Here is a 22,837-nt window from a genome sequence, read left to right as displayed (position 1 = left end):
AGCTAGAGCAAATACAGTGACCTCTAATCCAAGTGATTCTGGCTAAGACTGGGCTTATTTATATGTTAAACAACTCACTTTGGGGTTTGGTTTTTCCAATACTGTTATCCTTCTTTGGGACAAGGATGAATTAAAAACAAATCCCACCCCCTTCTTTTCATGCATATAGAAGAACAGCACCCGGTGCCACATCTATATGGAATAAAATTATTAAAAGGACTTTATTAATGTTCACTTTTTATTTATTTAGTATTGAACCATGATCCTAAACAAAGTCAGATTTTAGAAAAAGAGAACCCATCTCCCATTTTAATGGGTAAATGAGCATTTCCTTAGACCACAGATAAAATTCAGAAACATCACCAAGACACAAATGACTGTTCCAATTGTGAAATTTCAAAGGTGGCTCCTTATTTTACAACAGAGCTGATGAATCACACTGCTACCTGTGGTGACATCTCCTGAACAGGCATGAGAGGAATGTGCTTGGTGGCCATTCCTCTTCACATGGAAGCTGTCAAACCACCTACTTTAGTGCTTTGCCCAATTCCTTTGAATTTACACATATCACAGTCTCCCCCAGACCCCAAACCTAGAACCGAGATGCCCCCTCGCCAAAAATGCCCTGCTATTTCCCCAAACCTACCAAGCTTGGCATATATGTGACTAAGAATCCGGCCTGGCTGGACTCGGATTGGATGAATGTCGGCAATACTCTGCAAGCTCACCCCATGTTTCCTCAGCAACTCCTTAATGTGCTTGTTTTCTGCCAGAACAGTCACTGTGAACAAGAACATAGCACCTGCATGAGACGGCGGCCCTCGTCCCCTCACACGGGTGTGTGCTGCTGTCTCCTCTCCTCTCTGGCCTGTGACAGCATGCTCTCCACGTGCTGGGTGCTTTTGAAAGGGAGAGCGCTTGTCCTGTCGCTCTTCCTGGTTCGCTCTGGCCTTGCCTCCCCTCAACACCCACAGTGCATATTTATCGAGTGCCCTCAATGTGCAAGACAGTCTGGGACTTCTAGAAGTGGTCTTCAACAGGTCCCAAGCTGAATTACCCATCTCAAATGACGTCTTGCTTCCCTGTGGGTCTGCATTTATTCGAAACCTGTCTTGTGTTCTTTTCACATGGGGTCAGGAGTGGAAACAGCTTTGCAAAGGGGATACCAGAAGAAGTCCGTGCCTCTGCTCTCAAAGACAGAAGAGCAATACAGTGGTGTGTGCAGCAGGCGATGCTCTGACCGAGGGGGAGGGAGGAGGAGGGGGGAGGAGATTTTATGCTCTGGAGAGAAGGAAAAGTGGGCCTACCAGTGGGCTGGTGGTAGTGGGGCAGCCTGGCCCACTGGGAAACACAGCACAGGGCCCCCACAGTAGGGAAGAGCCACCCCAGAGCTGGGCCACGCACCCAGTGGGCCGACCTGAGCCCCATCTCCAGTGAATGAGACTGGGCATCTGGCTCTCTAGCAGGCAAGGCTCTGGGATGCCTGGGATGTGGGGGCCGGAGGTGGGCTCAGACACCCCCATACCTGCTGTACCAGTACTGCTGGCTTTTAAGAGAAGGGACAGGGCTTCCCTGGTGGCACAGTGGTTGAGAGTCCGCCTGCCGATGCAGAGGACACGGGTTCGTGCCCCGGTCCGGGAAGACCCCACAGGCCGCAGAGCGGCTGGGCCCGTGAGCCATGGCCGCTGAGCCTGCGCGTCCGGAGTCTGTGCTCCGCAACGGGAGAGGCCACAACAGTGAGAGAGGCCTGCGTACCGCAAAAAAAAAAAAAAAAAAAAAAGAGAGAAGGGACAGTGCTTTGGCAAAAGGAAGGAGTCCTGGGGAGGGAACTGGAGAAAGGGAGTTCTGGCCACAGAGAGAGCGGCTGGTGCTGTGTCCACCTGCAGCTGAGCCTGCCAGGAGCTGCAGGGGCTCGGGGCGGTGCTCAGGCCAGAGGAAAGACTCGGTTACTGTTAAGGTAGCTCCCTGAGCCCAACCACTGTACCCTCAGGCTGGTGGCACCTGAACGTATGATACATATAAATGCCACTGAGACCTGAATGTCACCTCCTTATATTTACATAGCACATGATGCTGTTTCAAAGTATTTTAATATTCATGATCTCATCTGAGCTTCACAGCAAGGCCCTGAGGGGAAGCCTTGCTGCTCGACTGGCCAGCTGTAGCTGAGCAGGAACTGGAAGCTAACCCCCCAGGCCGCAGCACGGGAACAACAGCCATGCAGGACTGGGCGAGCAGCTTCCCTTAACACCCGTCTCTTTGGAAGATTACAACACCGTGCAGAGATCTCCACGTATCAGAGCCACAAGGCGGTCACTCTGTAGAAGTGACTCTTTCAGACGAGTGGCTTGACCAAGACCTGTGAGCCTGGTGATCTGAGAGAGATGCACGCAGAGAAGTTTCTGAAACTGCACTTCTCCTTCCTCCAGACCACAGCCTCTGATATTTTCTACTCTGTTTTCTTCTATTGCGTTTAAAAAAAAGTGGTGCTCAGGATCCATCGCTGCACCCCAGCCCGCAACTGGAAGAGCGGCCTTGTGGACTTAAGGGGTCACTTAGCAGCATGTGCTCTGGTGACGGGCAGAGACTGGGGTCAGGCTGGATCACGCCACCTGGAGGTCAGAGCTGGGTTTGCACCTCCAGCTGTCAGCCGTGGGTCCCTGAGTTAAGTTAACCCCTTAGCCTCATGTGTAAGAGGGGGATGATAATCATGATCGTCAATGTTGTGATGGTTGGGTGCGTCTCTCGGTGGGCCTGGGGCACAGTATCGACTGGGTGATGACCTGCACGACCTCTGCTGTATCACGGACAGGCACAGCCAAATGCATCCATGGCCACAGAGAGGGTTGCCCTTCATTTGCTCAATAATTGTTTTTAATGTATTGAATGCGTGTGTATCAATCAACATAGAAGCTACAAAAATGATAAGGCCCTTGTCCTTAAGAAATGTACAGTGTCCTCTAGAGGACACAAGGCGTAGTCACGACACGCTATGATACTTAGCTGGTATATAAGTCACTCTATGAGGTTTGTGAGCTCCTGGGGAGTCCTTCCTAGGAGGGGAAGTAGGGAGAGGAATCGGCCAGCAAGGAGCATTCTAGGCCTGGCCCTGCACTGAGGGCTTTCCCTGTGGATCTCAATTCCTCTCAAGACCACCCTGTGAGAGAGCACCGGTCAGGAGAGCCCGAGGCACACAGAGGTGAAGTCACATGGCTAGTCAGAGCCAGTGCCGCAGCAGTAGCCCAGGCTGGCCTTGCACTTCTGCGGAAGAGTTGCCGGCTGGGGAGGAGGGGAGATGGGTGGAGAGAGGTGAAAACATGGGCCTGCAGCTCTGGAAAGAAGTCAGACCTCCAAGGGAGGAACGAGTGAACCCTCATTTGGGTTTTGAGTTTTCAACAAGGTCACGTTCCACTTTTTAAAGAATAGCAGTTATGAAAAATGATGCTCAATGAATCACTTGTGCCCCGGTTGCAATCAAGGTTAGATTCAAGAAACAACTGCTTTGTAGAAAGTAACTGTGATTGGAAGCAGCTGAGTTACAGAACATTTCACAGAACTAATACATGCTAAAATATATACACATGCAGATTTTTAAAAATTACATAGAACACTTCGCTTTAAAAATAACATTGGTTTTACAAAGTTAAATATGAATAGTAAACATGCTCACAAACCTTGTACTACGACATCAGGTTTGACGGAAGTGGAAAATCTTCTATTTAAGGGATCAATTTCACCAGTGGCAAGGAATCCCTAGGAAAAGAGGAGCATTAACACTATGAAACACTGATTAACTGAAATTTCACCTTAAACCTAAGTTTGAAAATAAAATATTTGGGGGCTCAAAATCTTCAGTGTTTCATTCCTTTATCATTTTTCAAGGCAAATGCTTATTTTCTCTGAACTACAGTATACTATTTAGATGGCACTGATCAACGTATTGCGTTTTTGGCACCCAGCTCTCCAGGGCTAGTCAGAGACGCCAAACTTGTGTGAGTGAAAAGAACAAGGGTAACTCATGCTTCCTGAGCCCTTACCCCGCGCCAGGTACCGTGCTGAGCCCTGCACTGTCACACAGGCCTCCTAACAGGGAGGCACTACCATTCGCACATCTTACAGGTGGGGAAACCGAGGCAATGTCCTTAGGGTAAGGACTTGGCCCAGAGTTGACTGTCCTGAAACACAAAACTCCCCTGCCTGCTGGCAGAGTGCTCTTTGAATGTGGATCTCCTCATATTTTCTATAAATGATGGGAACCTTAAGAGAAGGGATCAAGGTGTTCTGGGAGTTCTGAGGAGAAGTTGGACCTAATGCTGGGCCTAGATGAGGGCCTTTACATTGAGAGGAGGAAACAAAAGCAAGTTTGTTTCCCATGTCACTGATACAGAAATCAGAGCTGCACCATATTGCAAAGATGATAAAGCCCAACCTCTTTACTTTAAAGATGAGGAAACGTGGAAAAAAAAACCCTATATTTAAATAAAGCTGTACAACATTAAAAAATAATAATACTAAAGATGAGGAAACCGAGGCCCAGGGAGATTAAGAGACCTGCCCGAGGTTAAAGAGCTAGTCAGAGGCAGGGCTGGCTTTCCAAAGGAGATATATGTGCTTCCCTACTCATAAAGACAAAAGTATAAGACACAGTCTCCACCCCCAAGAACATGTCCATGAAACTGCGGAGATGATCATATCCATGAAGCAACTGCTCCATCTCAGCACCTAAGGGCCACTTGCACTGTGATAGCTTCACTTGGGTCTTCCTTTCACCCACCAGGAACTCCAGTGACATCCAACCCATTGCTCCCCTGGCTCCCCTGCCCCCCCACCCCACCCCTCCCCCCACCCCACCCCTCCCCCCACCCCTCCCCAGGGGTCCAAAGCACTCAGCTGGGCAGGATCCCCCCAGGAAAGATGAGCCATCCGATAAAAATCACTCACACTTAGGACTGGGGAGGGGATTCATTTTTAGCTGGCACAAAAGCATTTGTATTTTAAAAACTTAAACCTGGGGGCAAGAAAATGCTTAACAAGGAGGAATGAGTCAGAGGCAGCAGACCTTCTGTGTGGCGGTGCTACTGGCTGAGGGAGCGGCCGACACAAAATCCACTCCAGAAGAACCAGCCCGCTGCCCCTTCCTGGAGAGAGCACTGGAGCGTCAGAGTCCTCCTGCTTCCTGCACCTAAGACCGTGTGGAGTAGTCCCCCAAACCCTGCATCTTTCATACATGTGCTGATCCTGGCTGAGAAGTTTCCGGCCCTCCTACCGACCATCAACTCAACCAGGTTCTAGCCACAGACCAGGAATGCTGGTGGGAAGGGGCGCTGGGGGAGGGACAGAGAGTGCTTGGCTTGCAGCTAAGCCCAAAACAGTTTACTATAAATACGGACACAAGCCTAGGTCTCAAGCCTCAGAGTCAACCCCAACCAGTTGACCTGAAAGCCATGAAGATGCCAAAGACGGGTGACTTCCCTGGCGGTCCAGCGGCTGGGACTTCACCTTCCAGTGCAGGGGGTGTGGGTTCCATCCCCGGTCGGGGAGCTAAGATCCCACATGCCTCGCGGCCAAAAAACCAAAACATAAAAAAAAAAAAAACAGAAGCAATACTGTAACAAATTCAATAAAGACTTTAAAAATGGTCCACGTTAAAAAAAAATCTTAAAAAAAAATTTAAAAAATGTAATCTTAAAAAAAAAAAGATGCCAAAGATATTCATAGCCACATGGAGCAGAGAGCCCCTGTGTTCTTCCAGGGTCCCCTGAACTTCCAATCAGATGGCTTCCAGTCTGTGAAGCCCCCAAGTCCCTTACCTCTGCCAACAGGGAGCTGAGGATGTACAAGGACTGACCCCACAGATGGGGCAGCTTCCCCAGAGGAACTCTGTCCACCGTGTGAGGATTCTTATACTCTTCATCTACCTGGCAAAGAGAGGAAAACCCGAAGTCAGAATGTCAGAGGAGAAAATGGCCAACGTCACTACATGGGGAGCGCACGGAGGATTTACAAAATGCCACTCATTTGATCCTCCAAACCAATTCTATGCGAGAGCTGGGATAAGGAGGCCATGGAGGCTGAGGCCCTTGCGTGGGGGGCCACGTGGCTAAAAGCAGCAGAGGTGGAACTCAAACCCAGGCCTGGTTCCAGCCAGTGCTCTTCCCGCAAGCACACTGATGGCAAAAGGCAGAGAGATAGGCACTGGAAACTGGGCCTGCTGTCTTTGAGCACAGCTCTGGGCAACAAGAAATGTCACAGCTCATACTTATATTTGGTTGCATTTTGGGTACAATGATCTAAAACATCAGCCAACAGCCATGGCAGTGTAGTTCTGGATGCTGAGTCAGGTTTCTATCTTGCTCTCCTCAGGGGTTCATAAACTCAGTGTGCAGATGCAAGAAAATTACCAGAAGGTGGCGCTATTTATTGAGGAAAAACAACTGTATTATTAGATCACTAATTTTCCATCAGGGACTCAAAAAGCTGAATCCATTGGGGGCTTTTGACTCATCAAAATAAGCTACAGTTCTCTTTCTGATGGACAGTGCTGGCTACGTGTTGTAAAAGGCTGCAATTTTCTCTGTTGTAAACTCCATGCTGACCTTTGGGTTTTGGGTCATTACAACGTTCGTTGGTTGGGGGAATGTTAGTGACCACTTTCTTCTCCAGAAAACATAAGCCAATTGAAGGAAATAGGAAACACATCTTTCTCCAAAGGGGAAAATCATCATGAGACGAGCCATTCTCTGCTTGTGAATTAATCAGTGATGTTGTTAATACATGCAGTAAATTTAAAAAATTTTTCTGTAGTAAACGGAGAAAAACTTAAGCTCATAAACGGAACAGAATTAAATGTTACCAGTAATCAAATAGGATAATACGTGGAGGGAGATTCTCCAAAACATCATTGTGGTTATATTTGGGAAGTAAGATTCGGGAGAAATATTTTCTTTCTATAGAATCTTGTATGTTTTGCAGTATGCAGAATTACTTTTACAGTCAGATTGTACATTAAAACTTTTTGAAATGTAAGTACTGTTAAGAAAGATTACATAGATCTGGAATGGGAAATAGTCGATGCAAAGAACAGAAGGTAAACAAGATATCTGGGTCAAAAGACAGCTTGGCTCTGCCCTCCTCCCACCCATTGCTGGCTCCTGCCTCCCCGTGGAGGTATGTGTCTCCCCCTCTCCACCTCAGTCCTTCCAATCGGCTTGCAGGTCTTCCAATGCACCAAGCCTTTGCCGCCGGCGGTCCTCTGTCTGCCCTCCATCCCATGGATTCGCTCCTCCAACCCCCCAGCCTGCAAGTTTGCAGAGGCAGAGCCAGCGTCATGACCCCTCTGTACCCCAGTACCTAGCCTGCTGCCCAGCCCAGAGCAGCTGCTCCAAGCAAGTCTGCTGGGTACGCTTGCGTTAGTCTCGAGCTGTCCAATGGAGGCCCCGTGGGTGGTGGCGCCCTGCAAAAGCCTGTCCACCTGAGGAAGTGAGTGACGCTGAAAGTCAGGCTGGATGGCGCCTTGGCCCAGAGCTGTGGCCACTCCAAGGGTGAGGCTCTTTTCCTAATTTGCACAAAGGTGCCATATGGGTCGGGGCAGCCCTGTCTGTGGTGGTCTCTGCATGTTACTGTGATGTGATGGGTGAAACTTCCCAGCTGTCATCCAGAACCAGCACAGATACAAACTGCTCAAAATAAAAGAATGTTCAAAATCGGTGCCTAGCTGATGTGTAAACACACTGGATAAAGGAGGATACTGAAATGACAAGTACAAGCCCAAAGGTCAGTGTAGAGATCAGAAGAGAAAAGTTGCAGAGTAACCCTTTACAACACGTAGCCAGAACTGTTCACCAGGAAGAAAAGGAGAGCTTATAACACCTAGCAGTTACTACAGTCAGGAAATATGCCTTTTAGTAGAACATGGATAGATGGTTATTCTCTATCATAAAATAGGCAAAATACCCCTGAAGCTATTTATTTTCCCTTGCTATGCTTTCAGGTTCCAAATTACGGCCCATTACCAACTTTGTTTTGTCAAGTGCCTCAATACTGGAAAAGGGGCAACCTGAACACGCAGTTGCTAGGAAGTAAGTACCCAGCCCCCACTGTCAGCCCCCCCCCCCCACCACATACACATCACACATAGTAAAATGAATACGTTTGCAGGAAACCTAGGTTTCTAACAGTTAGAAAGAAAACAGCCCCTGCAGGCTCCATGGCCTGATCTCTACAGTGAGGGACTGTCCATCCCCTGGAAATGCACCACCCATTAGGAGGCAGCATAGGGTTGTGAGGAGGCCCTGAACCTGGGGTCTGGTTCCAGGCAGAGCCCAGTGCTGTCTGAGCTCTGCCTCTCTGAACTGGCCTTTGCCAGTCCCCTGACCATGTGCTCGTGGGCCTGATTCAACCACAAACTCGTAGGCCCAAGCTGCTGTGTGACAGCAGGGTTACGCTCTAGTGCAGGCCCTGTCAACCGGGGGAAGGGCACTGCTCTCTGACATCTCTTCCTCCCCAAAATGCAATAATGAAGCTCTGAAGCAACAGGAACATTCAAAAGAGAAATAGCCTTGAATCGAGAATTCTTTTCTGCTAACCATGAGATATGTATGGGGAAATCTTCCCATTAAGATACATAGGTCCATCATGACCCAAGCTAGGAAAGTGGATAGAAAAAACGATCTTTGGGCATCTTCTTGGAACTGGCCAGTTTCCCTCTTCATGATATAGAATGGTTTCTAAGTGATTACTCAAGCTCTAGCTCAGGAACTGCTTGACTCAAAGGAAGAGCTTCTCAGCTACCCTATACAGGCACACCTCGGGTCCAGACCACTGCAATAAAATGAATATAAAGGGAGTCACGCAAATTTTTTGGTTTCCCACTGCATATAAAAGTTATGTTCACACTATACTGTAATCTACTAAGTGCGAAATAGCATTTTGTCTAAAAGAAATGTATGTATCTTAATTTAAACATATTTTGTTGCTAAAAAATACTAACCATCATCTGAACCTTCATCAAGTTCAGCAGTAGTAACATTAAAGATTACTGATCACACGTCAGCATAACAAATATAGTAATAATGAAAAAGTCTGAAACGTTGTAAGAATTACCAAAACGTGACAGAGACACGAAGTGAGCAAATGCTATTGGAAGAACTCAATTAAGGGTTGCCACAAACTTCAATTTGTTTAAAAAAAAAACGCAGTTATCTGCGAAGTTGCAGTAAAGCGAGGTATGCCTATACACCTCTCCCCCTCTCCCAGGGAGATTCTGTCTGCTTTCTTCTTCCATGGAAATGTGTGAGAACATGGTGCCTAATAGTGTTCTGTGCTTTTTAGGGCCTGTGTGGCCTTGGGCTCGGAGAAGGACAAGTATCCTCTGAAGGTCCTCAACTAACGCCTCCCTTGGGCACCAGCCAGGTCAAGCATGGCTCCAAAGCCGAAACTCCTGTGATAAACAGGAACACTACTGAAGGTTTAGAAACCACTTCTCCTGGAGAAAAAGTGTTAGGTCTGAAGGGGGAATGAAAAATACCCAAATGCCAAGCACCATCTCACTTTGTATTAGATAAGCAGCACCTGCTTACCTTGTTAGGCGGGACAGCGTAGAGTTCAGGCATCAGGTGGATCCCATTCTTGCCTCTGATTAATATTCCCTCCAGGGCCTCTCGGTATTCTTGGACCTGGAAAATAGCCCCATCCCCCACGGTAGGAAACAGCAGTGCAACACAGAAAAACAGCTCTCTTGGCAACAAACAGGTCAGAAGTAGGACACAAGGCTAAGAAATGCACAAATACCTTCAGCTCAAGCAAGTACTGCAGGAGGAACCTGGACTCTTGCTGACAGCAAATGTTAGGAGGAGCTAAATGCGACTAGCCTTTTATGTGTTGTCTTTAATTCGTGATTTAAATACTTCACTCTTAACTTCTCACATATTTAAATTTTGTCTCACCAGCTAGACTATAAGCTTTATGGAGTGGAGGCCAGATCTTAGGCAGTGCATCCATTTCCACCTGTTGGTAGTTTTCCACTGAAGAAGCCCTCGTTCAAACATTTATTGCTCACGAGATATTTGCTGAACGAATAAGATGTGAAGAAAAGGAAGTGTAGGTACTATGATCCACATACCCCAATTTTTAGGATGTGCTACTCAGTAAAAGCTGTTAATGTAAACATTTCTATTAAATTAAAAAGGCAGCAATAAAACCCTATACATGAAAAGGGAAATGGAGAGAAAAAAACCCTTAACAGCCACCCAGCTATTTGACACATTTCATCTTTGGAGAGCCCAGTCAAATGCCTTCCAGATCTCATTTTCTGTTCGTTTGAAATTTATGGACAGCAAAGCACGACAGGGTGCATCACTTTAAAATGTGACTGGGCAGCAACTGGAAGAGACAGCACAGGGGGCTGAGAGAAGTAAATTCTGTGAGACCTACAAAATAAGGTACTAAACAGGCTTTTCTGTCTCCTTAGCTTTTTTGTTGTTGTTGTTGTTTCTGATAATTTTCAAGCTTGTTCGTAATTGAAATTCCAACTCAATCTTTTTGAGATCTTTCAGTCTTGGGATAAAAAGACAGAAAACGTTAAGAACCGAGATAATCACTGAAGCATAAGAGTGAGAATCAACAAAGAGGGAACATTAATATTTGAAATTTACTGCCGCTTCTGAAACACCTCTGCATTCCTCAATAGAGGCAGCTTTCAAAAACTAAAACGAATCTTAGATTGCATATCCTACCCCAGAACACGAGATCTGAACAGATTAAAAAAACAGCAAAGTGTTTGAGTTTGTCAGCCCCGTAAACTTCATGAGGACAGGTCTGTTCTGCTCACCAAAGTATGCACGGCAGCAAATGCTAAAGAAATCTGTCTCGAACAAATGAATGCTGCATTAACAAATATTCACTGAGTACTTACTATGTACTAGGCGTGGGGCATACACCAGTGAACTGGAGAGAGACCACCTCTACCAGGGTCCTTTGACAACTAAGTGGGAAATACTGTTACAGGTGCCAAGCTGTTGTAAGAACCGTGGGGCATATAAAAGGGGCACCTGACCCAGCTTTTAGGCTTTCTGAAAGAAGAGACACTTAAAACGAATCACGTGAAGGAGGGAGGGGAAGTTGGGGGTTGAAAGGGCATTTGAGAGAAGGGGAGAGACAGCATGGCCTGCTCAAAGGACTGAAAAAGTTTCCATGTGCTTGGATTACAGAACTCAAGAAAGGAAATAAGTAACAAGAAATTGGGGGTACACTGGTGAAAACGAGGGCCCGATCTTATGGGATCCTACAAAACGTGTGAAGAGCTTGCACCTCATCCCAAAAGCAGTCAGGAAGCCATTCAAAGCTTCTAAGCAAAGCAGTAGCATAGTCTCTTTCTTAATAAGATCACTGGCAATGGTGTGGAGAAACAGCAGGAAGCGAGGCTGGGAGACCAGTTAGGAGGCTGACACATTAATTAAGACATTATCTAAGAGTACCCTTAAGGATGGCAAAAGCACTGCTGGTCTGAAAAGAACAGCAGCAACAACAAAACCTGTGTGTGGAAGACTGTTTGGTGGCCCCCGACGGCCCCCGCCTCCTAGTCCTCCAGCCTTTATGGAGGGCCCTCCCCTTGAATGACTTACGATAAAAGGCCCTCAGATGTAACATATTGGGTTAGGCTAATCAACAGAGAATTTCCTGTCACCTGTTTTATCCTAAGCCGAAATTTGGTCCTCTCCTTGTGTCCTCAGATTAAAAAACAAAATGACCCTGGCATCTACCCTTGTCAAGGTTCTACATGGCCAGGATATTATAGAAACCATACTTACTTTTCCCAGCCTGTGTCCCTTCCATATTTAATATCTAATTGTTTCAGCCAAACTGATAATGATCAAGACACTCCAATATGGAAAAAGGTAAGACACTTGATCCCTGCCTTATCCTATATAAAATCCCTAAAAATAAGAGCCTAAGTTTTAACAATGCGGCATTCTATGTGCCCCTCAGGCTACACCTGTCTATGGTTTACCCACCTTGGGCCTATGCATGCCTTGACAGCTGGCACATAGGTGGTGTTTGTTTATTGGGATCAAAATGTTAACTTGAAACTGGGAACAAGCAAATATTTTCAAAAGAGTGCTAAACAGTTTCATTTCACAAGCCCTAGGTGGGTCTATGCCCCTTATCGGCAGGAAGTATCCAGAGTGGTAATCTCTCTTCTTCCCTTAAGATGGAGGAATGATCAAAAGATGAGGGGGGCTTCCCCGGTGGCGCAGTGGTTGGGAGTCCGCCTGCCGATGCAGGGGACACGGGCTCGTGCCCCGGTCCGGGAAGATCCCACACGCCGCGGAGCGGCTGGGCCCGTGAGCCACGGCCGCTGGGCCTGCGCGTCCGGAGCCTGTGCTCTGCAACGGGAGAGGCCACGACAGTGAAAGGCCCGCGTACCGCAAAAAAAAAAAAAAAAAAAAAAAAAGATAGGGGGGACTGAAACCAAGCGTAATCATTAGTCAAATCCATTTTACCTGTAACCTGCCTTCACTAATCAAAGTCCTTTTAAGACTTGCAAGTCCTCCAAGCAGCACTTTGCCTGAATAATAAGATGTTTGCCCGAGTTGTTGTCTAGGAACTTGGAGTCAGCTGTGTCTGGTTCCAACTGAGCTGGTTAAGACTGGTTAGGACCACTGACCCTCCAATTGGGCATGCCCAAGTGTCCGCTGACCTTTTGGCATCAGAGGGCTGAAAACTCCACCCTCAGAGCATGCTAAGCACCTCCATTTTGGAACATGCAGAGCCCTGTAGCCTAGTTACACTTGGGCAGAATGACAATTACTGCACCTTTTCCCAATCACCTTTCCGCAGCCTCAGACCGCCCTGCTGCTTTATTCTTTATCCCATAAATACACCAAGCCCCTTGCCTTCGCTCAGGTAGCCCTGAGACTTTCTCCTTGCATGGCTGCCTTGCGAATAAACCCTCTTTTTGCTGCAAACCTCGGCATCTCAGCGTTTTGGCTTGCTTGCTGCTCTCTGGCAAAACAAACCTGGTTTGGCAACAACAGCCCTTAAACAACAGAATGCAACAGATGTGACACTTTGCCAGTTCCAGGCCTAAACCTTAAGAAAGCTTGGCGGCTCCTGCTTTCGCATTCTGGGAGAAGATGACCACCATGTAAAAAGCGTAACTGTCCAGAGACTGCAATACTGTAAGAAGCTCAAGCTAGCTACGTGGAGAACCAAGGTCTGGGCCAACAAGCTGCCAACCATGTGAGGGAGGCCATCTCGGATATAGATCCTCCAGCCCCACTGAACCATCCCAGGTGACACTAGGTGAAGCAGAGAAAACCTGTCCCTGCTGAGCCTTGCCCAAATTGCAGAATTATAAGCAAACAAAATAGTTGTTGTTTTAATTCACTACGTTTTAGGAAAGTTTGTTAAGCAGTGACAGATAACTGACACAGTGCCCTGAATTCCTGCATAACCCTATGTTCTAATAATAATCAGCACACCAGTGGAATGAAAATGCTGATTACCAACACAACACCCAGCATTTTCTCACCTGAACAGCATCACCGTTGAAGACCCCATCTATTATGAAATAAGTCCAGAACACAGGCCATTCACATTCAATGTTTTCAAAGAGCTTGAGTTCAGCAGGGTCATAATGCAATCGGTTTGGGTCCTGGAACCAAACAGGTAAACCCTCTAAAAGGTAATGTCAGATTACATACATAATACCATTGTACCTCACTGGGTGTCCCCTGCTTTCTGATTCAATGCAGCTTTGAGGCTGGCATAATTAGGATTCTGCTATAATGGGGAGATGCTATTTTTGGCAGTTTTCCATGGTAACATTTCAGAAAAGTAAATCAAATGTACACAACACTCCTGGGTAGTTTTTTATTTAAAGCTTACTATATCTCTATAACAAATAAATAGCAATTTGCCTCTCACAGTGCTGGGCAGACTCTCTGTTTTATTGATATCATTATATCAGTCACTATGGCAAAGGAACCCAAGGAGGCCACAGGTAGCCTTTTAAAAAAACATGTGAGCCACAGAACTGTTTGTCCTTGTCTAAAAGCTGGTTTTAAACCACCAGCTTGCTGTCCTCCAGATGATCTTACTATTCTATTGCCTAACTCCAGCTTGCTGACTCCAAAATTAAGACTTGCTTCCAATATTCCAACATGTAAGTTTTATATTCCAACATGTAAATTTTATAATCAACAGAGGGAGAACACCACAGTGGCAACTTAGATATGAAGCAGTTAAGGAATCAGAAGAAACAATCTTTAAATACAACCTCTCTTGGGGTTTTATAACCATCTCGAAGGAAGCGACAGCATCCATAACGCCCCTAAGAAGATAAAGAAAAAAGATGCATTTGATGAAACAGAATTTCTTTGCCTCTTTGATTCAAGTCAGCCCTTCACCCCCTTTCCCATGAATCTTTTAGTAACAAAATGGGTACCAAATGCTCTTTGCTATCAGTACAAAAACTTATTTTTAAGTAATAAGCAAAGTAAATTCAGGTTTGATCAGTGCTTGGAAGGGAATGCCAAAACCTTCCATTAGAGTGGCAGTCAGGGCTGAGAGATTAATTACCGATAGTTCACTGAATGACCATCCTTTCATTCTGATTTGCTGTATCGTGCAAAGATGCAAAGGGGCCCTTACTGCTTGGAGAAGCCACCGAGGCAGATACGTGGATTGACTGGACTGCTTCTACTGGAAAGACTGGAAAGCCACAGGACATTCCAGACTCCTCGCAGTTAGGCTCCGGATGCAAAGAAGCCTGCACCTGGCAAGAAGTAGGTGAGGGAGGTGGCAGGGCTCCCTGTGGCTTAGGGCCATCGCTGCTGGTTTTCCTGCTGCAGGCTCCAGTGTTCCTCTCCAGCTTCTTGGGGGTCAGGAAAGAAGGACAGTGGCAGTGCTCTCTGAATCTGCCTCCCTAATCCCTGGACCGCAGTTTTGGGTGTCCACTGCCCAATTTCTTAAGTAAGTGGCACTGCTCTAGCACTGGCCATGGAGGCAGGCACGCTCCTAGTGGCCAGCCCTGTAGTGTTCGGGGCATCCTGGGAGGCCCGGTCTTGAACTGCTCCCCTTGAAACGCTTCATTCCCTACATTAATTCCCTGCCTACTTCCACAAACTAAAGAGGTTCTGTTTTCTCCACTGGCCCCTAACTGAGACAGTGCCTTCTTTGGGGGATATGGTTGGAGACCCTTTACCCCTTTGTTTCCAAAGGCTAAAAGCATTTTTCACCGAATCTAAGTAGGATCATCAAATGCAGATTTCAGTTTAGGAAACTTACATTCTTCAATCATTTTACTGGTAACTTCAGTTGGCTGGAGTACTGCGTAACCTTCTCAGTTTGGTGTCATGTGTCATAGTTGCTGCATTTCACCCTGGAGCGGGGATTTTTTTTAACCTCAATTTAACTTTGGGATCTCCAAGTCCCCAGGAATTGTGTGTAAAGTTTCAGGATATTGGGACATGTACATTTTTTTCTGGCGGGGACTTTACCTTTCAAGAGATTCTTAAAAGAGTCTGTCTGGGATCTCTAAAGGGTTAAGAAGCTCTGCCTTAGAAGTACGGGAGTGATACGAATTGGGGTTTAAAGGTGCCAGCTTGAATTGAAGCTCTGCTACTTAGAAAGAGAACCAAGGCACTGGTCACTCCAAGACTTATCCAGACTCAGCTTTGGAAACCTCGATCATGAGTCGACTTAGATACTGAGCAACTGATCTCATGGAGAACCGAGGCCTGGGTGAGCTGCTCCACGTCACTGTCTGAAAGGGGCACTTAACACAGGGCAGAAGGGCACCAGTGTGACCAATGCTTACCTGGAGCTTGGAAATAATTTCATTTTTGGTCACATTCACAAGGTTCACATCTTCCACTGCAAAGGCCGGGAAAGAAATAATGGAAAGAAGCCCAGCATCAATCTCTTTAGATGTCGATGCTCTTGGCAGCATGGAGAACAGAATAGACTGAACGAGAAACAAACAGGTGGCTTTAACCTCGGAAGCACTAATAGTTACATACAGTATCTAGAAACGACGACACTACCCCAAGGGAACATTTGAATGAGTGTGCCAATTTTGAGCAGAGCTTTTTCCTTCCAACATGGCCCCTGCTGGGCGACCTCGCCTACCCAGCCAATGCTTCCTGCTCCTTGCAGGAGAAAAGGGGTCTGGGGAGAGCAGTAGTATGCCTGGAGCCCATGCTGAGAACTGTTTGTCCCCCTTCCTTTCGTGCCTTCTGTTGACTTCGCTGGGCCTTTAGGACATGCAGGGAAGGGACTAAGGACTACCTTGTCAGTAGGCTAGCGTGTCCTGGCTGTGAAGATAAGAGACAGAGAAGAACACACATATGGGACCAGGCCAAAGAAATGTCTGGCTTCTGTGGAATGTGACCAGTTGGACTGGGTGACCCAGGAACTACTTAAAGGAGTCAAATTCAAAAGACCACATGAACAGGCAAAATGGTTTAGTCAAAACAGAATTAGTTTAGTCCTAGAAAGAATGGGTTACTTAGTGGCACTATAATATGGCCTCAATTATAAGGTGGTTGGATTCGGTACTGTAAACTAAAGGAAGGTGAAATTATAAAGAACAGTTTGGGAAGGGAAGAGAGCTAACACTGAGATCTAACATGTACAGACATGGGACTAGACCCCTGCAAACATAAGCTTATTAAATCTTCTATATGAAGAAGGAATTCGAGAACTATGTCCAATTCACACGTGAGGACTCTGAGACACAGAGACTCATGCCTAAATGCACGCAGCCAGTCTGCGACAGAGCTAGGATTCTAACCCAGGTCCAGCTGGCTACAGAGCTCATGCAATCTCTACTAGGGACTACACATCTATTAAGATGCATACCAGCTTGACTTTATTAAACCACACCCAAAGAAATAGCAGACTCCCCATTAAGGACTATATAATGGAGGGAAATGGAAAGAGCTAGAAGGAGTTAAATATGGGGGGGAGCCCTTCAGCTTCAGAACAAAGCTTCATTTTCTATAGCCAAATGACCCCCAAGCCCAGTTCTTTAACTAGTCACTCTCCCTCGGCTCTCTGCCTGAAACACACACTCCCACCGGAAGCGCTCTGCTTACAGGTTTTTATGTATCTCACTCCCACAGCCCTAGCACAGTACCTGGCATGCAGTAAGCCCTCACTAAATAAGAGTTTGCTGATGTGTCAGCAACTGGTGACCTACTGTCTGCTAAATGGAGTCCCCTAATCTGCATCAAATCACACCTTTCTCTGACGGATATTTCAGGGAGATTTTACTAATTTGCCATTTCTCCCATATCATCTCTCCTCCACCATCCATTCTGCCCATTCCCACTCCCTCCCCAAGTGAACTCCTGCCTGCTAGTCATCCAATTTGGGGACCTCATGAAATAAACCTGAGAGAAAACCACCTACATGCTCAAAAAACATAAAACCGATTTTGCCTCCAACGAAACAAGGCTGCCTTGATTATTGACTCCATATACAACATCATCACTGTGTCTCATGTTTGCACAGTACTTTCTGGTTTACAAAGTACTCTGACAAACTAAGTTGATTTACTCTGATCCTTGTGACCACCTTGTGCAGCAGGAGGAGAAGGTCCCAGTATGCCCATTTTATGGATGAGGGAACTGAAACTCAAAGAAGCCAAGTCCCATCAAGCTAGGAAGGTGAGGATCTGAACTGGAGCCCAAGTCTTCCACTTCATGAGTCTCCTTCCCTACTCTCTGGAACGTGAGAGCCTTGAGCCATTACCTGGCAGTGTTCGACCTCATCGGGCAGAACGTGGATCACGGACTTGCGACCTCCATGGGCTCCAAAAAGGTCCAGTTCGTCAATTGCCTCTAGGGCTGCCTACAAGCACAGGTATGAATTACTTGTTCTTGCTAGTACACATACACTCCCACATCTGGCACCCCTTTTTCATTAAGCAATCTAGCATATACGTTTTCCCAAACGTGGTAAAACAAATCTTTAAAATCCACTAAAGTGTCTTATACTCGTGTTCTATCCTTATTTTCAGTGGATAAGAGCTTTCCTGTGTTTTGCTGCTCACTGCAGGAACAAGAAAGAGAAAACAGAAAACCATTTCCCAAAATGAAATTACTATTCTACCCAATAATGAAACATTAACAACACAGCTTTGTGTGTGTAAGGGGTGGAGGGCTAAATTCATGGGCGGCTTTTCTTTCACCTATTTTAGCGGTTGACTTCTAACATTAGCATATTTGGCACTCAAAAATATTAACTTTTTTTAGTATTAAGTATGTTTTCTGTCAGTTGACCTTAACAGGGCAAATTTATTGTTGCTTTAAAAATTCTAGTTCTGGAGTCTTTATTCTGTCTAAAATTATGCTTCAGTCTTGAGGAAGAGGGGAGAGAGGAGGTATGCTAAATGTCTAGGGCAAGACATGTCAACTGGTGGCCAGCGGGCTGAATCTGCCCTACAGGCATGTTTTGTTTGGCCTGAGGAAGTTTTTTAAATGATTTTGAATTAGAATACCTACAGAGAAAGTTTGCAGCGTCCTCAATACCCCCTGATATTTTTCTATCTGGCCGGCTTCACTTGTTTATATTACTCGCCTGACCTGACCCTGTAGACTTTTAAACTTGTGAGCCCTGTCCTACAAAGTGGTCATATTCTTCAGCCCCCCTTATGACCCAGAAAAGAAGACTGGACATCACACATCCAGCTTCTTCGACAACAGCAAGAGCTTAGATGTGTGGGTGATAACAATGGATAGTAAGGAGGGAATGCACTTATTTTCAGGTACACGCAGATTTCGGTGTAAGAAACCTACATTTTTTTACCTATAATTTCAGTTGGCTGGGGTACATGTGCCACTTGAATTCCATACTTGCTGACTTTTGAAAAATATGCTTATCAGATCAAATCCAAACCCCTAACGATGAGAACCAAACCAAAGCAGTTACAGACGCACAGAAGGAAGAACAAACAGGACGAGACTGTCACCTTGGCCATTCCTACAGAGCTTGCATTCAGTTCTGGAATGCCCTGATTGGTCTTATCTCCACGTTCCCACATTCCATAATCCTGCGGGAGAAAAAGGGAAAAAGAGGTATATGAAAAGTGCTATGGAAAAATGATTCGTTCACGTCACTGCAGGCATGAAGAAACATGAATCTCTCTTCTCGAAGGCTACTAAATTCATGGCTTTACATATTCGAGCTGCGTTCTTTCTCGATTTCAGTTCATTTGACCTCTGGGTAGACTTTTGGAAGTAAATACTCAAGTGGAACAAAAATGCATACAAAGACACTCTCAATTTTCTTATTTCTAAAGTTAGTAATTTGTAAGAAACTCTTGATTTGTAGAGACCAGAACATTTTATCTTAAAATAAAAGGCTGCCCTTTACTTATCTAATACGTTTGAACTTGTATTAAATTGTAAGATGGAATAAAGACACTTTAACAAATGGGTTATAACTAGGTGAAGCCAACCAAACCATTTAAAATAATTTAATACCTGCTTTTAACATTACCTCTTGGGAAAAAAATGCTCAGCAACTAACAGAAGCCAAAGTCAAAACTGAGGCTCAGAATACTGGACTTTCCTGGTATTTTGAAACAAATTAATAGGAACTGGCTTAGAACAGCCCGTCCACATAGAGGACTTGATACATGCATACCTAACTTTTATAGTTGATATTTTCACTGAAGAAACCCAAGCACTGGATACCGTTTTGAAATAATGCTATATGCACTACTGAAAGGCTGCAACCCAAGAAGAACAGGACCAATGCCAAAATTCTGGCATTTATTATTACAGAGAAAGATGAACATTTTCAAAATGAGAAATTTTAGACTTAGACACACGAGAGTGACTTCAGACTCTTCCCTGCCAAGCAGGCCTTGTTGCTGAGCCCCAGGACCCCTTCCCTTCAGGACTCCTCACAGCTGGGCCTTTCCGCTCCAACCCGTCCTCACTCCAACCTTGGAGCCAAGGGACTGACTCATCCTTAAAAACTGCTTTGATCAGCTCACTCTCCAGCAGAAGAGTCTAAAATGACGACCTGTTTATTCCCTAGTGGATCACGTTCAAATCTCTCTCTCTGCATGGCCATACCTCTATTATCCAGCCCCACCTCCTGCACGTCCACAAGCTGACTTTACTTTCTACTATTCTTAAGTACTCAGCTTTCACCCTAAGAATACTCCTTCACTCTGCACCCCTTTCCCCAAGCTGTTCCCATGCTCACAGCCTGTTCCTGCCTGTTATTGTTCCTGCTACTCCCACACCCTTTTCCCTCCCTTCTGCCAATCCAAACCCTACTCATCCACCAAGGTCCAGCTAAAGTCCTGCCCTTGCCACAAAGACTTCCCAAGTTTCTTTAGACCAGGGTTTGTCAACCTCAGCACCACTGACATTTGGAGCTTGATCATTCTCTGCCGTGTGGAGCTGTCCTGTGCACTTAGTATGTTCAGCAGAATCGCTGGCCTCTACCCACTGGATGTCAGTAGCACTCTCCCCAGAGTGACAGCCAAAAACGTCTCCAGACATTGCCAAATGTCCCCTGGGAGGGGAAGACTGCCCGTGGTTGAGAATCGCCACTTTAGACCTGGGGTCAGCAAACTACGGCCCTTGGACCAAAACAGTTTGCCACCTGTTTTTTGTAAATAAAGTCTATTTGGGACACAGCCACGTTCACGAGTTCACGAGTTGCCTATGGCTGCTTTTGTGGTACAATGGCAGAGTTGAGTAGCAGCAACAGAGACTGCAGAGCTGAAAAAATTTACTCTCTGGCCCTTTACAGAAAAAGTTTGCTGATCCTTGCTTTAATGGCTTTTTAGAAAAAAACTCTACCCTTTCCTTACTGCTCTTATGCTCAGCTTTGCAGTTTAGCTGTTCTCTACAAGTGTCAGGCTCCACTCTCTGTAGCAGACAAAAGCCTGGAGGAACTGAGTTTCTACATATTTACACCCGCACACACCTGGCCCAGGGCACACATCTGGCTCCAGCCTCCTACCTGTGGGCTGCCTGGGGTGATCCCCACGGCACCGCAGCTCCTGCGGTGTTGCCCTTCATCCTGATTCAGGCTGGCCTGTGGACGTGCCACAGGACATTTTAGAGTCTTATTTAAAATAAGCATGATGGATTCAAAGAGAGCATATGGCACATTCCAAAAACAGAAGCCCCCCAACTGAGCTCCTGGACAGAAACGTGCACTTTGTGTGCAGAGGTGACGTAATCTTATAGCTCTAATCTTGCTAACTTCTGGTCAGCCCCAAACAGCCTGGCCCTCAAAGAGCTGTATGATTTTTATTATTTTTGACACTGGGACACCTGAAAAAAAAAACACTGGGTTTGACACTTACAGCGACTTTATATGCAGCTTCTATATAAAAAACAAGATTCTGTATGAAGGCCACCTCGTCAAGAGTGAAAATAATACGTAAGCCTAGTAAAGAAAAACAAACAATGGAGTTAACGGAATTACGTTGTGAAGAGAGAGCTGCCAATTACAAATTACAAATATGACACTAGGAAATAAATCCTTTTACCCTCATTTTCATTTTTCTTACTAGGGCATCAAAAATTAAGTATGAAGTAAACTGTAACAGTTAATGTCTAATCTCGGAAGGAAGGAAGGAAGGATGGGGGGAGGGAAGGGAGGAAGGAAAGAATGGCTCCACTTTTGTGTGTGTGCCTAGGAGTAGAAAGGATCGAAAGAGAAGATGTGGGGCTTTCGGGTATGTGTTGCATTTGTGCAGAGAAGATTCCACAAAGCAAGCATTTTAGCCCAGAGCAACCACTGTCTTATCTTTGAGTGAGCCAAAGGGCGGGTACTTTTCCCCAATGGCAGATGGGGAAAGTGGAGCCCTCAACTACAGGAGATGGCTTTTCACCTCATGGATCTGCCCAGGTGGCTACATCAACGTGTTAAAGCAGGCAGTGACCAGGAGAGCTGGTTTTTTGCTTGGGTCTTTGAATGTATAACTGGTTATGACAAATACATGTTTTATTTTTTTTTTGGTTCTCCTGTTGGATTTTTTAAATTTTTATTTTATATTGGAGTATAGTTGATTAACAATGTTGTGTTAGTTTCAGGTATACAGCAAAGTGATTCAGTTATACATATACACCTATCTATTCTTTTTCAAATTCTTTTCCCATTTAGGTTATTACAGAATACTGAGCAGAGTTCCAACATGTATTTTTATTTTTTTTAATTAATTAATTTATTTATTTATGGCTGAGCTGGATCTTTGTTGCTGCATGTGGGCTTTCTCTAGTTGCAGTGAGCGGGGGCTACCCTTTGTTGCGGTGCACGGGCTTCTCGTTGCGGTGGCTTCTCTTGCTGCGGAGCATGGGCTCTAGGTACATGGGCTCAGCTGCTGTGGCTCGCGGGCCCTAGAGAGCAGGCTCAGTAGTTGTGGCGCACGGGCTTAGTTGCTCTGCGGCATGTGGGATCTTCCCGGACCAGGGCTCGAACCCGTGTCCCCTGCATCAGCAGGCGGATCCTTAACCACTGCGCCACCAGGGAAGCCCCCAACATGTATTTTTAAAGTATGAATTCTTGAAGCTGGTATGGGTATGGTAAGATATGCACCCTTAACATCACTGGGGGAAGTTTAACTAGTAAACTGCTCTGAAAACAATTTAGCAATAAGTATGAGTAGCCTTTGAATGATATCTAACTAAGGGAAGGAAGCAAATAGAGATGGGGGTCAAAGTTGGTACTGCAACATAGTTATAATAGCAAAAAAAAAAAGAATAAAGGAATAGTCAAACTAATTATGGAATATCCACTGATAAAGTCATTAAAATTATGTTTATAAACAGCTTGTAATATCAAGGGGCAAATGGTTAAG

The 22,837-nt window shown here is 45.7% G+C and overlaps 1 protein-coding gene across 6 annotated transcripts in view; it reads right to left on the bottom strand.

Moving 5' to 3' along the window:
• PHKA2 (phosphorylase kinase regulatory subunit alpha 2) overlaps positions 1 to 22,837 on the bottom strand; it is an 81,929-nt gene that overhangs the window by 24,188 nt on the left and 34,904 nt on the right. For all 6 annotated transcript variants that reach the window (XM_060137189.1, XM_060137191.1, XM_060137192.1 and 3 more), the window contains exons 5-14: positions 21,341 to 21,423; positions 18,977 to 19,057; positions 17,758 to 17,856; positions 15,821 to 15,967; positions 14,279 to 14,332; positions 13,532 to 13,654; positions 9,579 to 9,674; positions 5,811 to 5,918; positions 3,675 to 3,753; positions 647 to 781 (exon numbers count right to left, since the gene is read on the bottom strand). In XM_060137189.1, the coding sequence (XP_059993172.1) occupies positions 647 to 781; positions 3,675 to 3,753; positions 5,811 to 5,918; positions 9,579 to 9,674; positions 13,532 to 13,654; positions 14,279 to 14,332; positions 15,821 to 15,967; positions 17,758 to 17,856; positions 18,977 to 19,057; positions 21,341 to 21,423 (1,005 nt within the window). The remainder of the gene's footprint in view (positions 1 to 646; positions 782 to 3,674; positions 3,754 to 5,810; positions 5,919 to 9,578; positions 9,675 to 13,531; positions 13,655 to 14,278; positions 14,333 to 15,820; positions 15,968 to 17,757; positions 17,857 to 18,976; positions 19,058 to 21,340; positions 21,424 to 22,837) is intronic.

Source organism: Lagenorhynchus albirostris, chromosome X (assembly GCF_949774975.1).
Source record: "Lagenorhynchus albirostris chromosome X, mLagAlb1.1, whole genome shotgun sequence".
NCBI classification, from domain to species: Eukaryota; Metazoa; Chordata; class Mammalia; order Artiodactyla; family Delphinidae; genus Lagenorhynchus; species Lagenorhynchus albirostris.
This window is presented reverse-complemented; position numbering and strand designations above follow the sequence as displayed.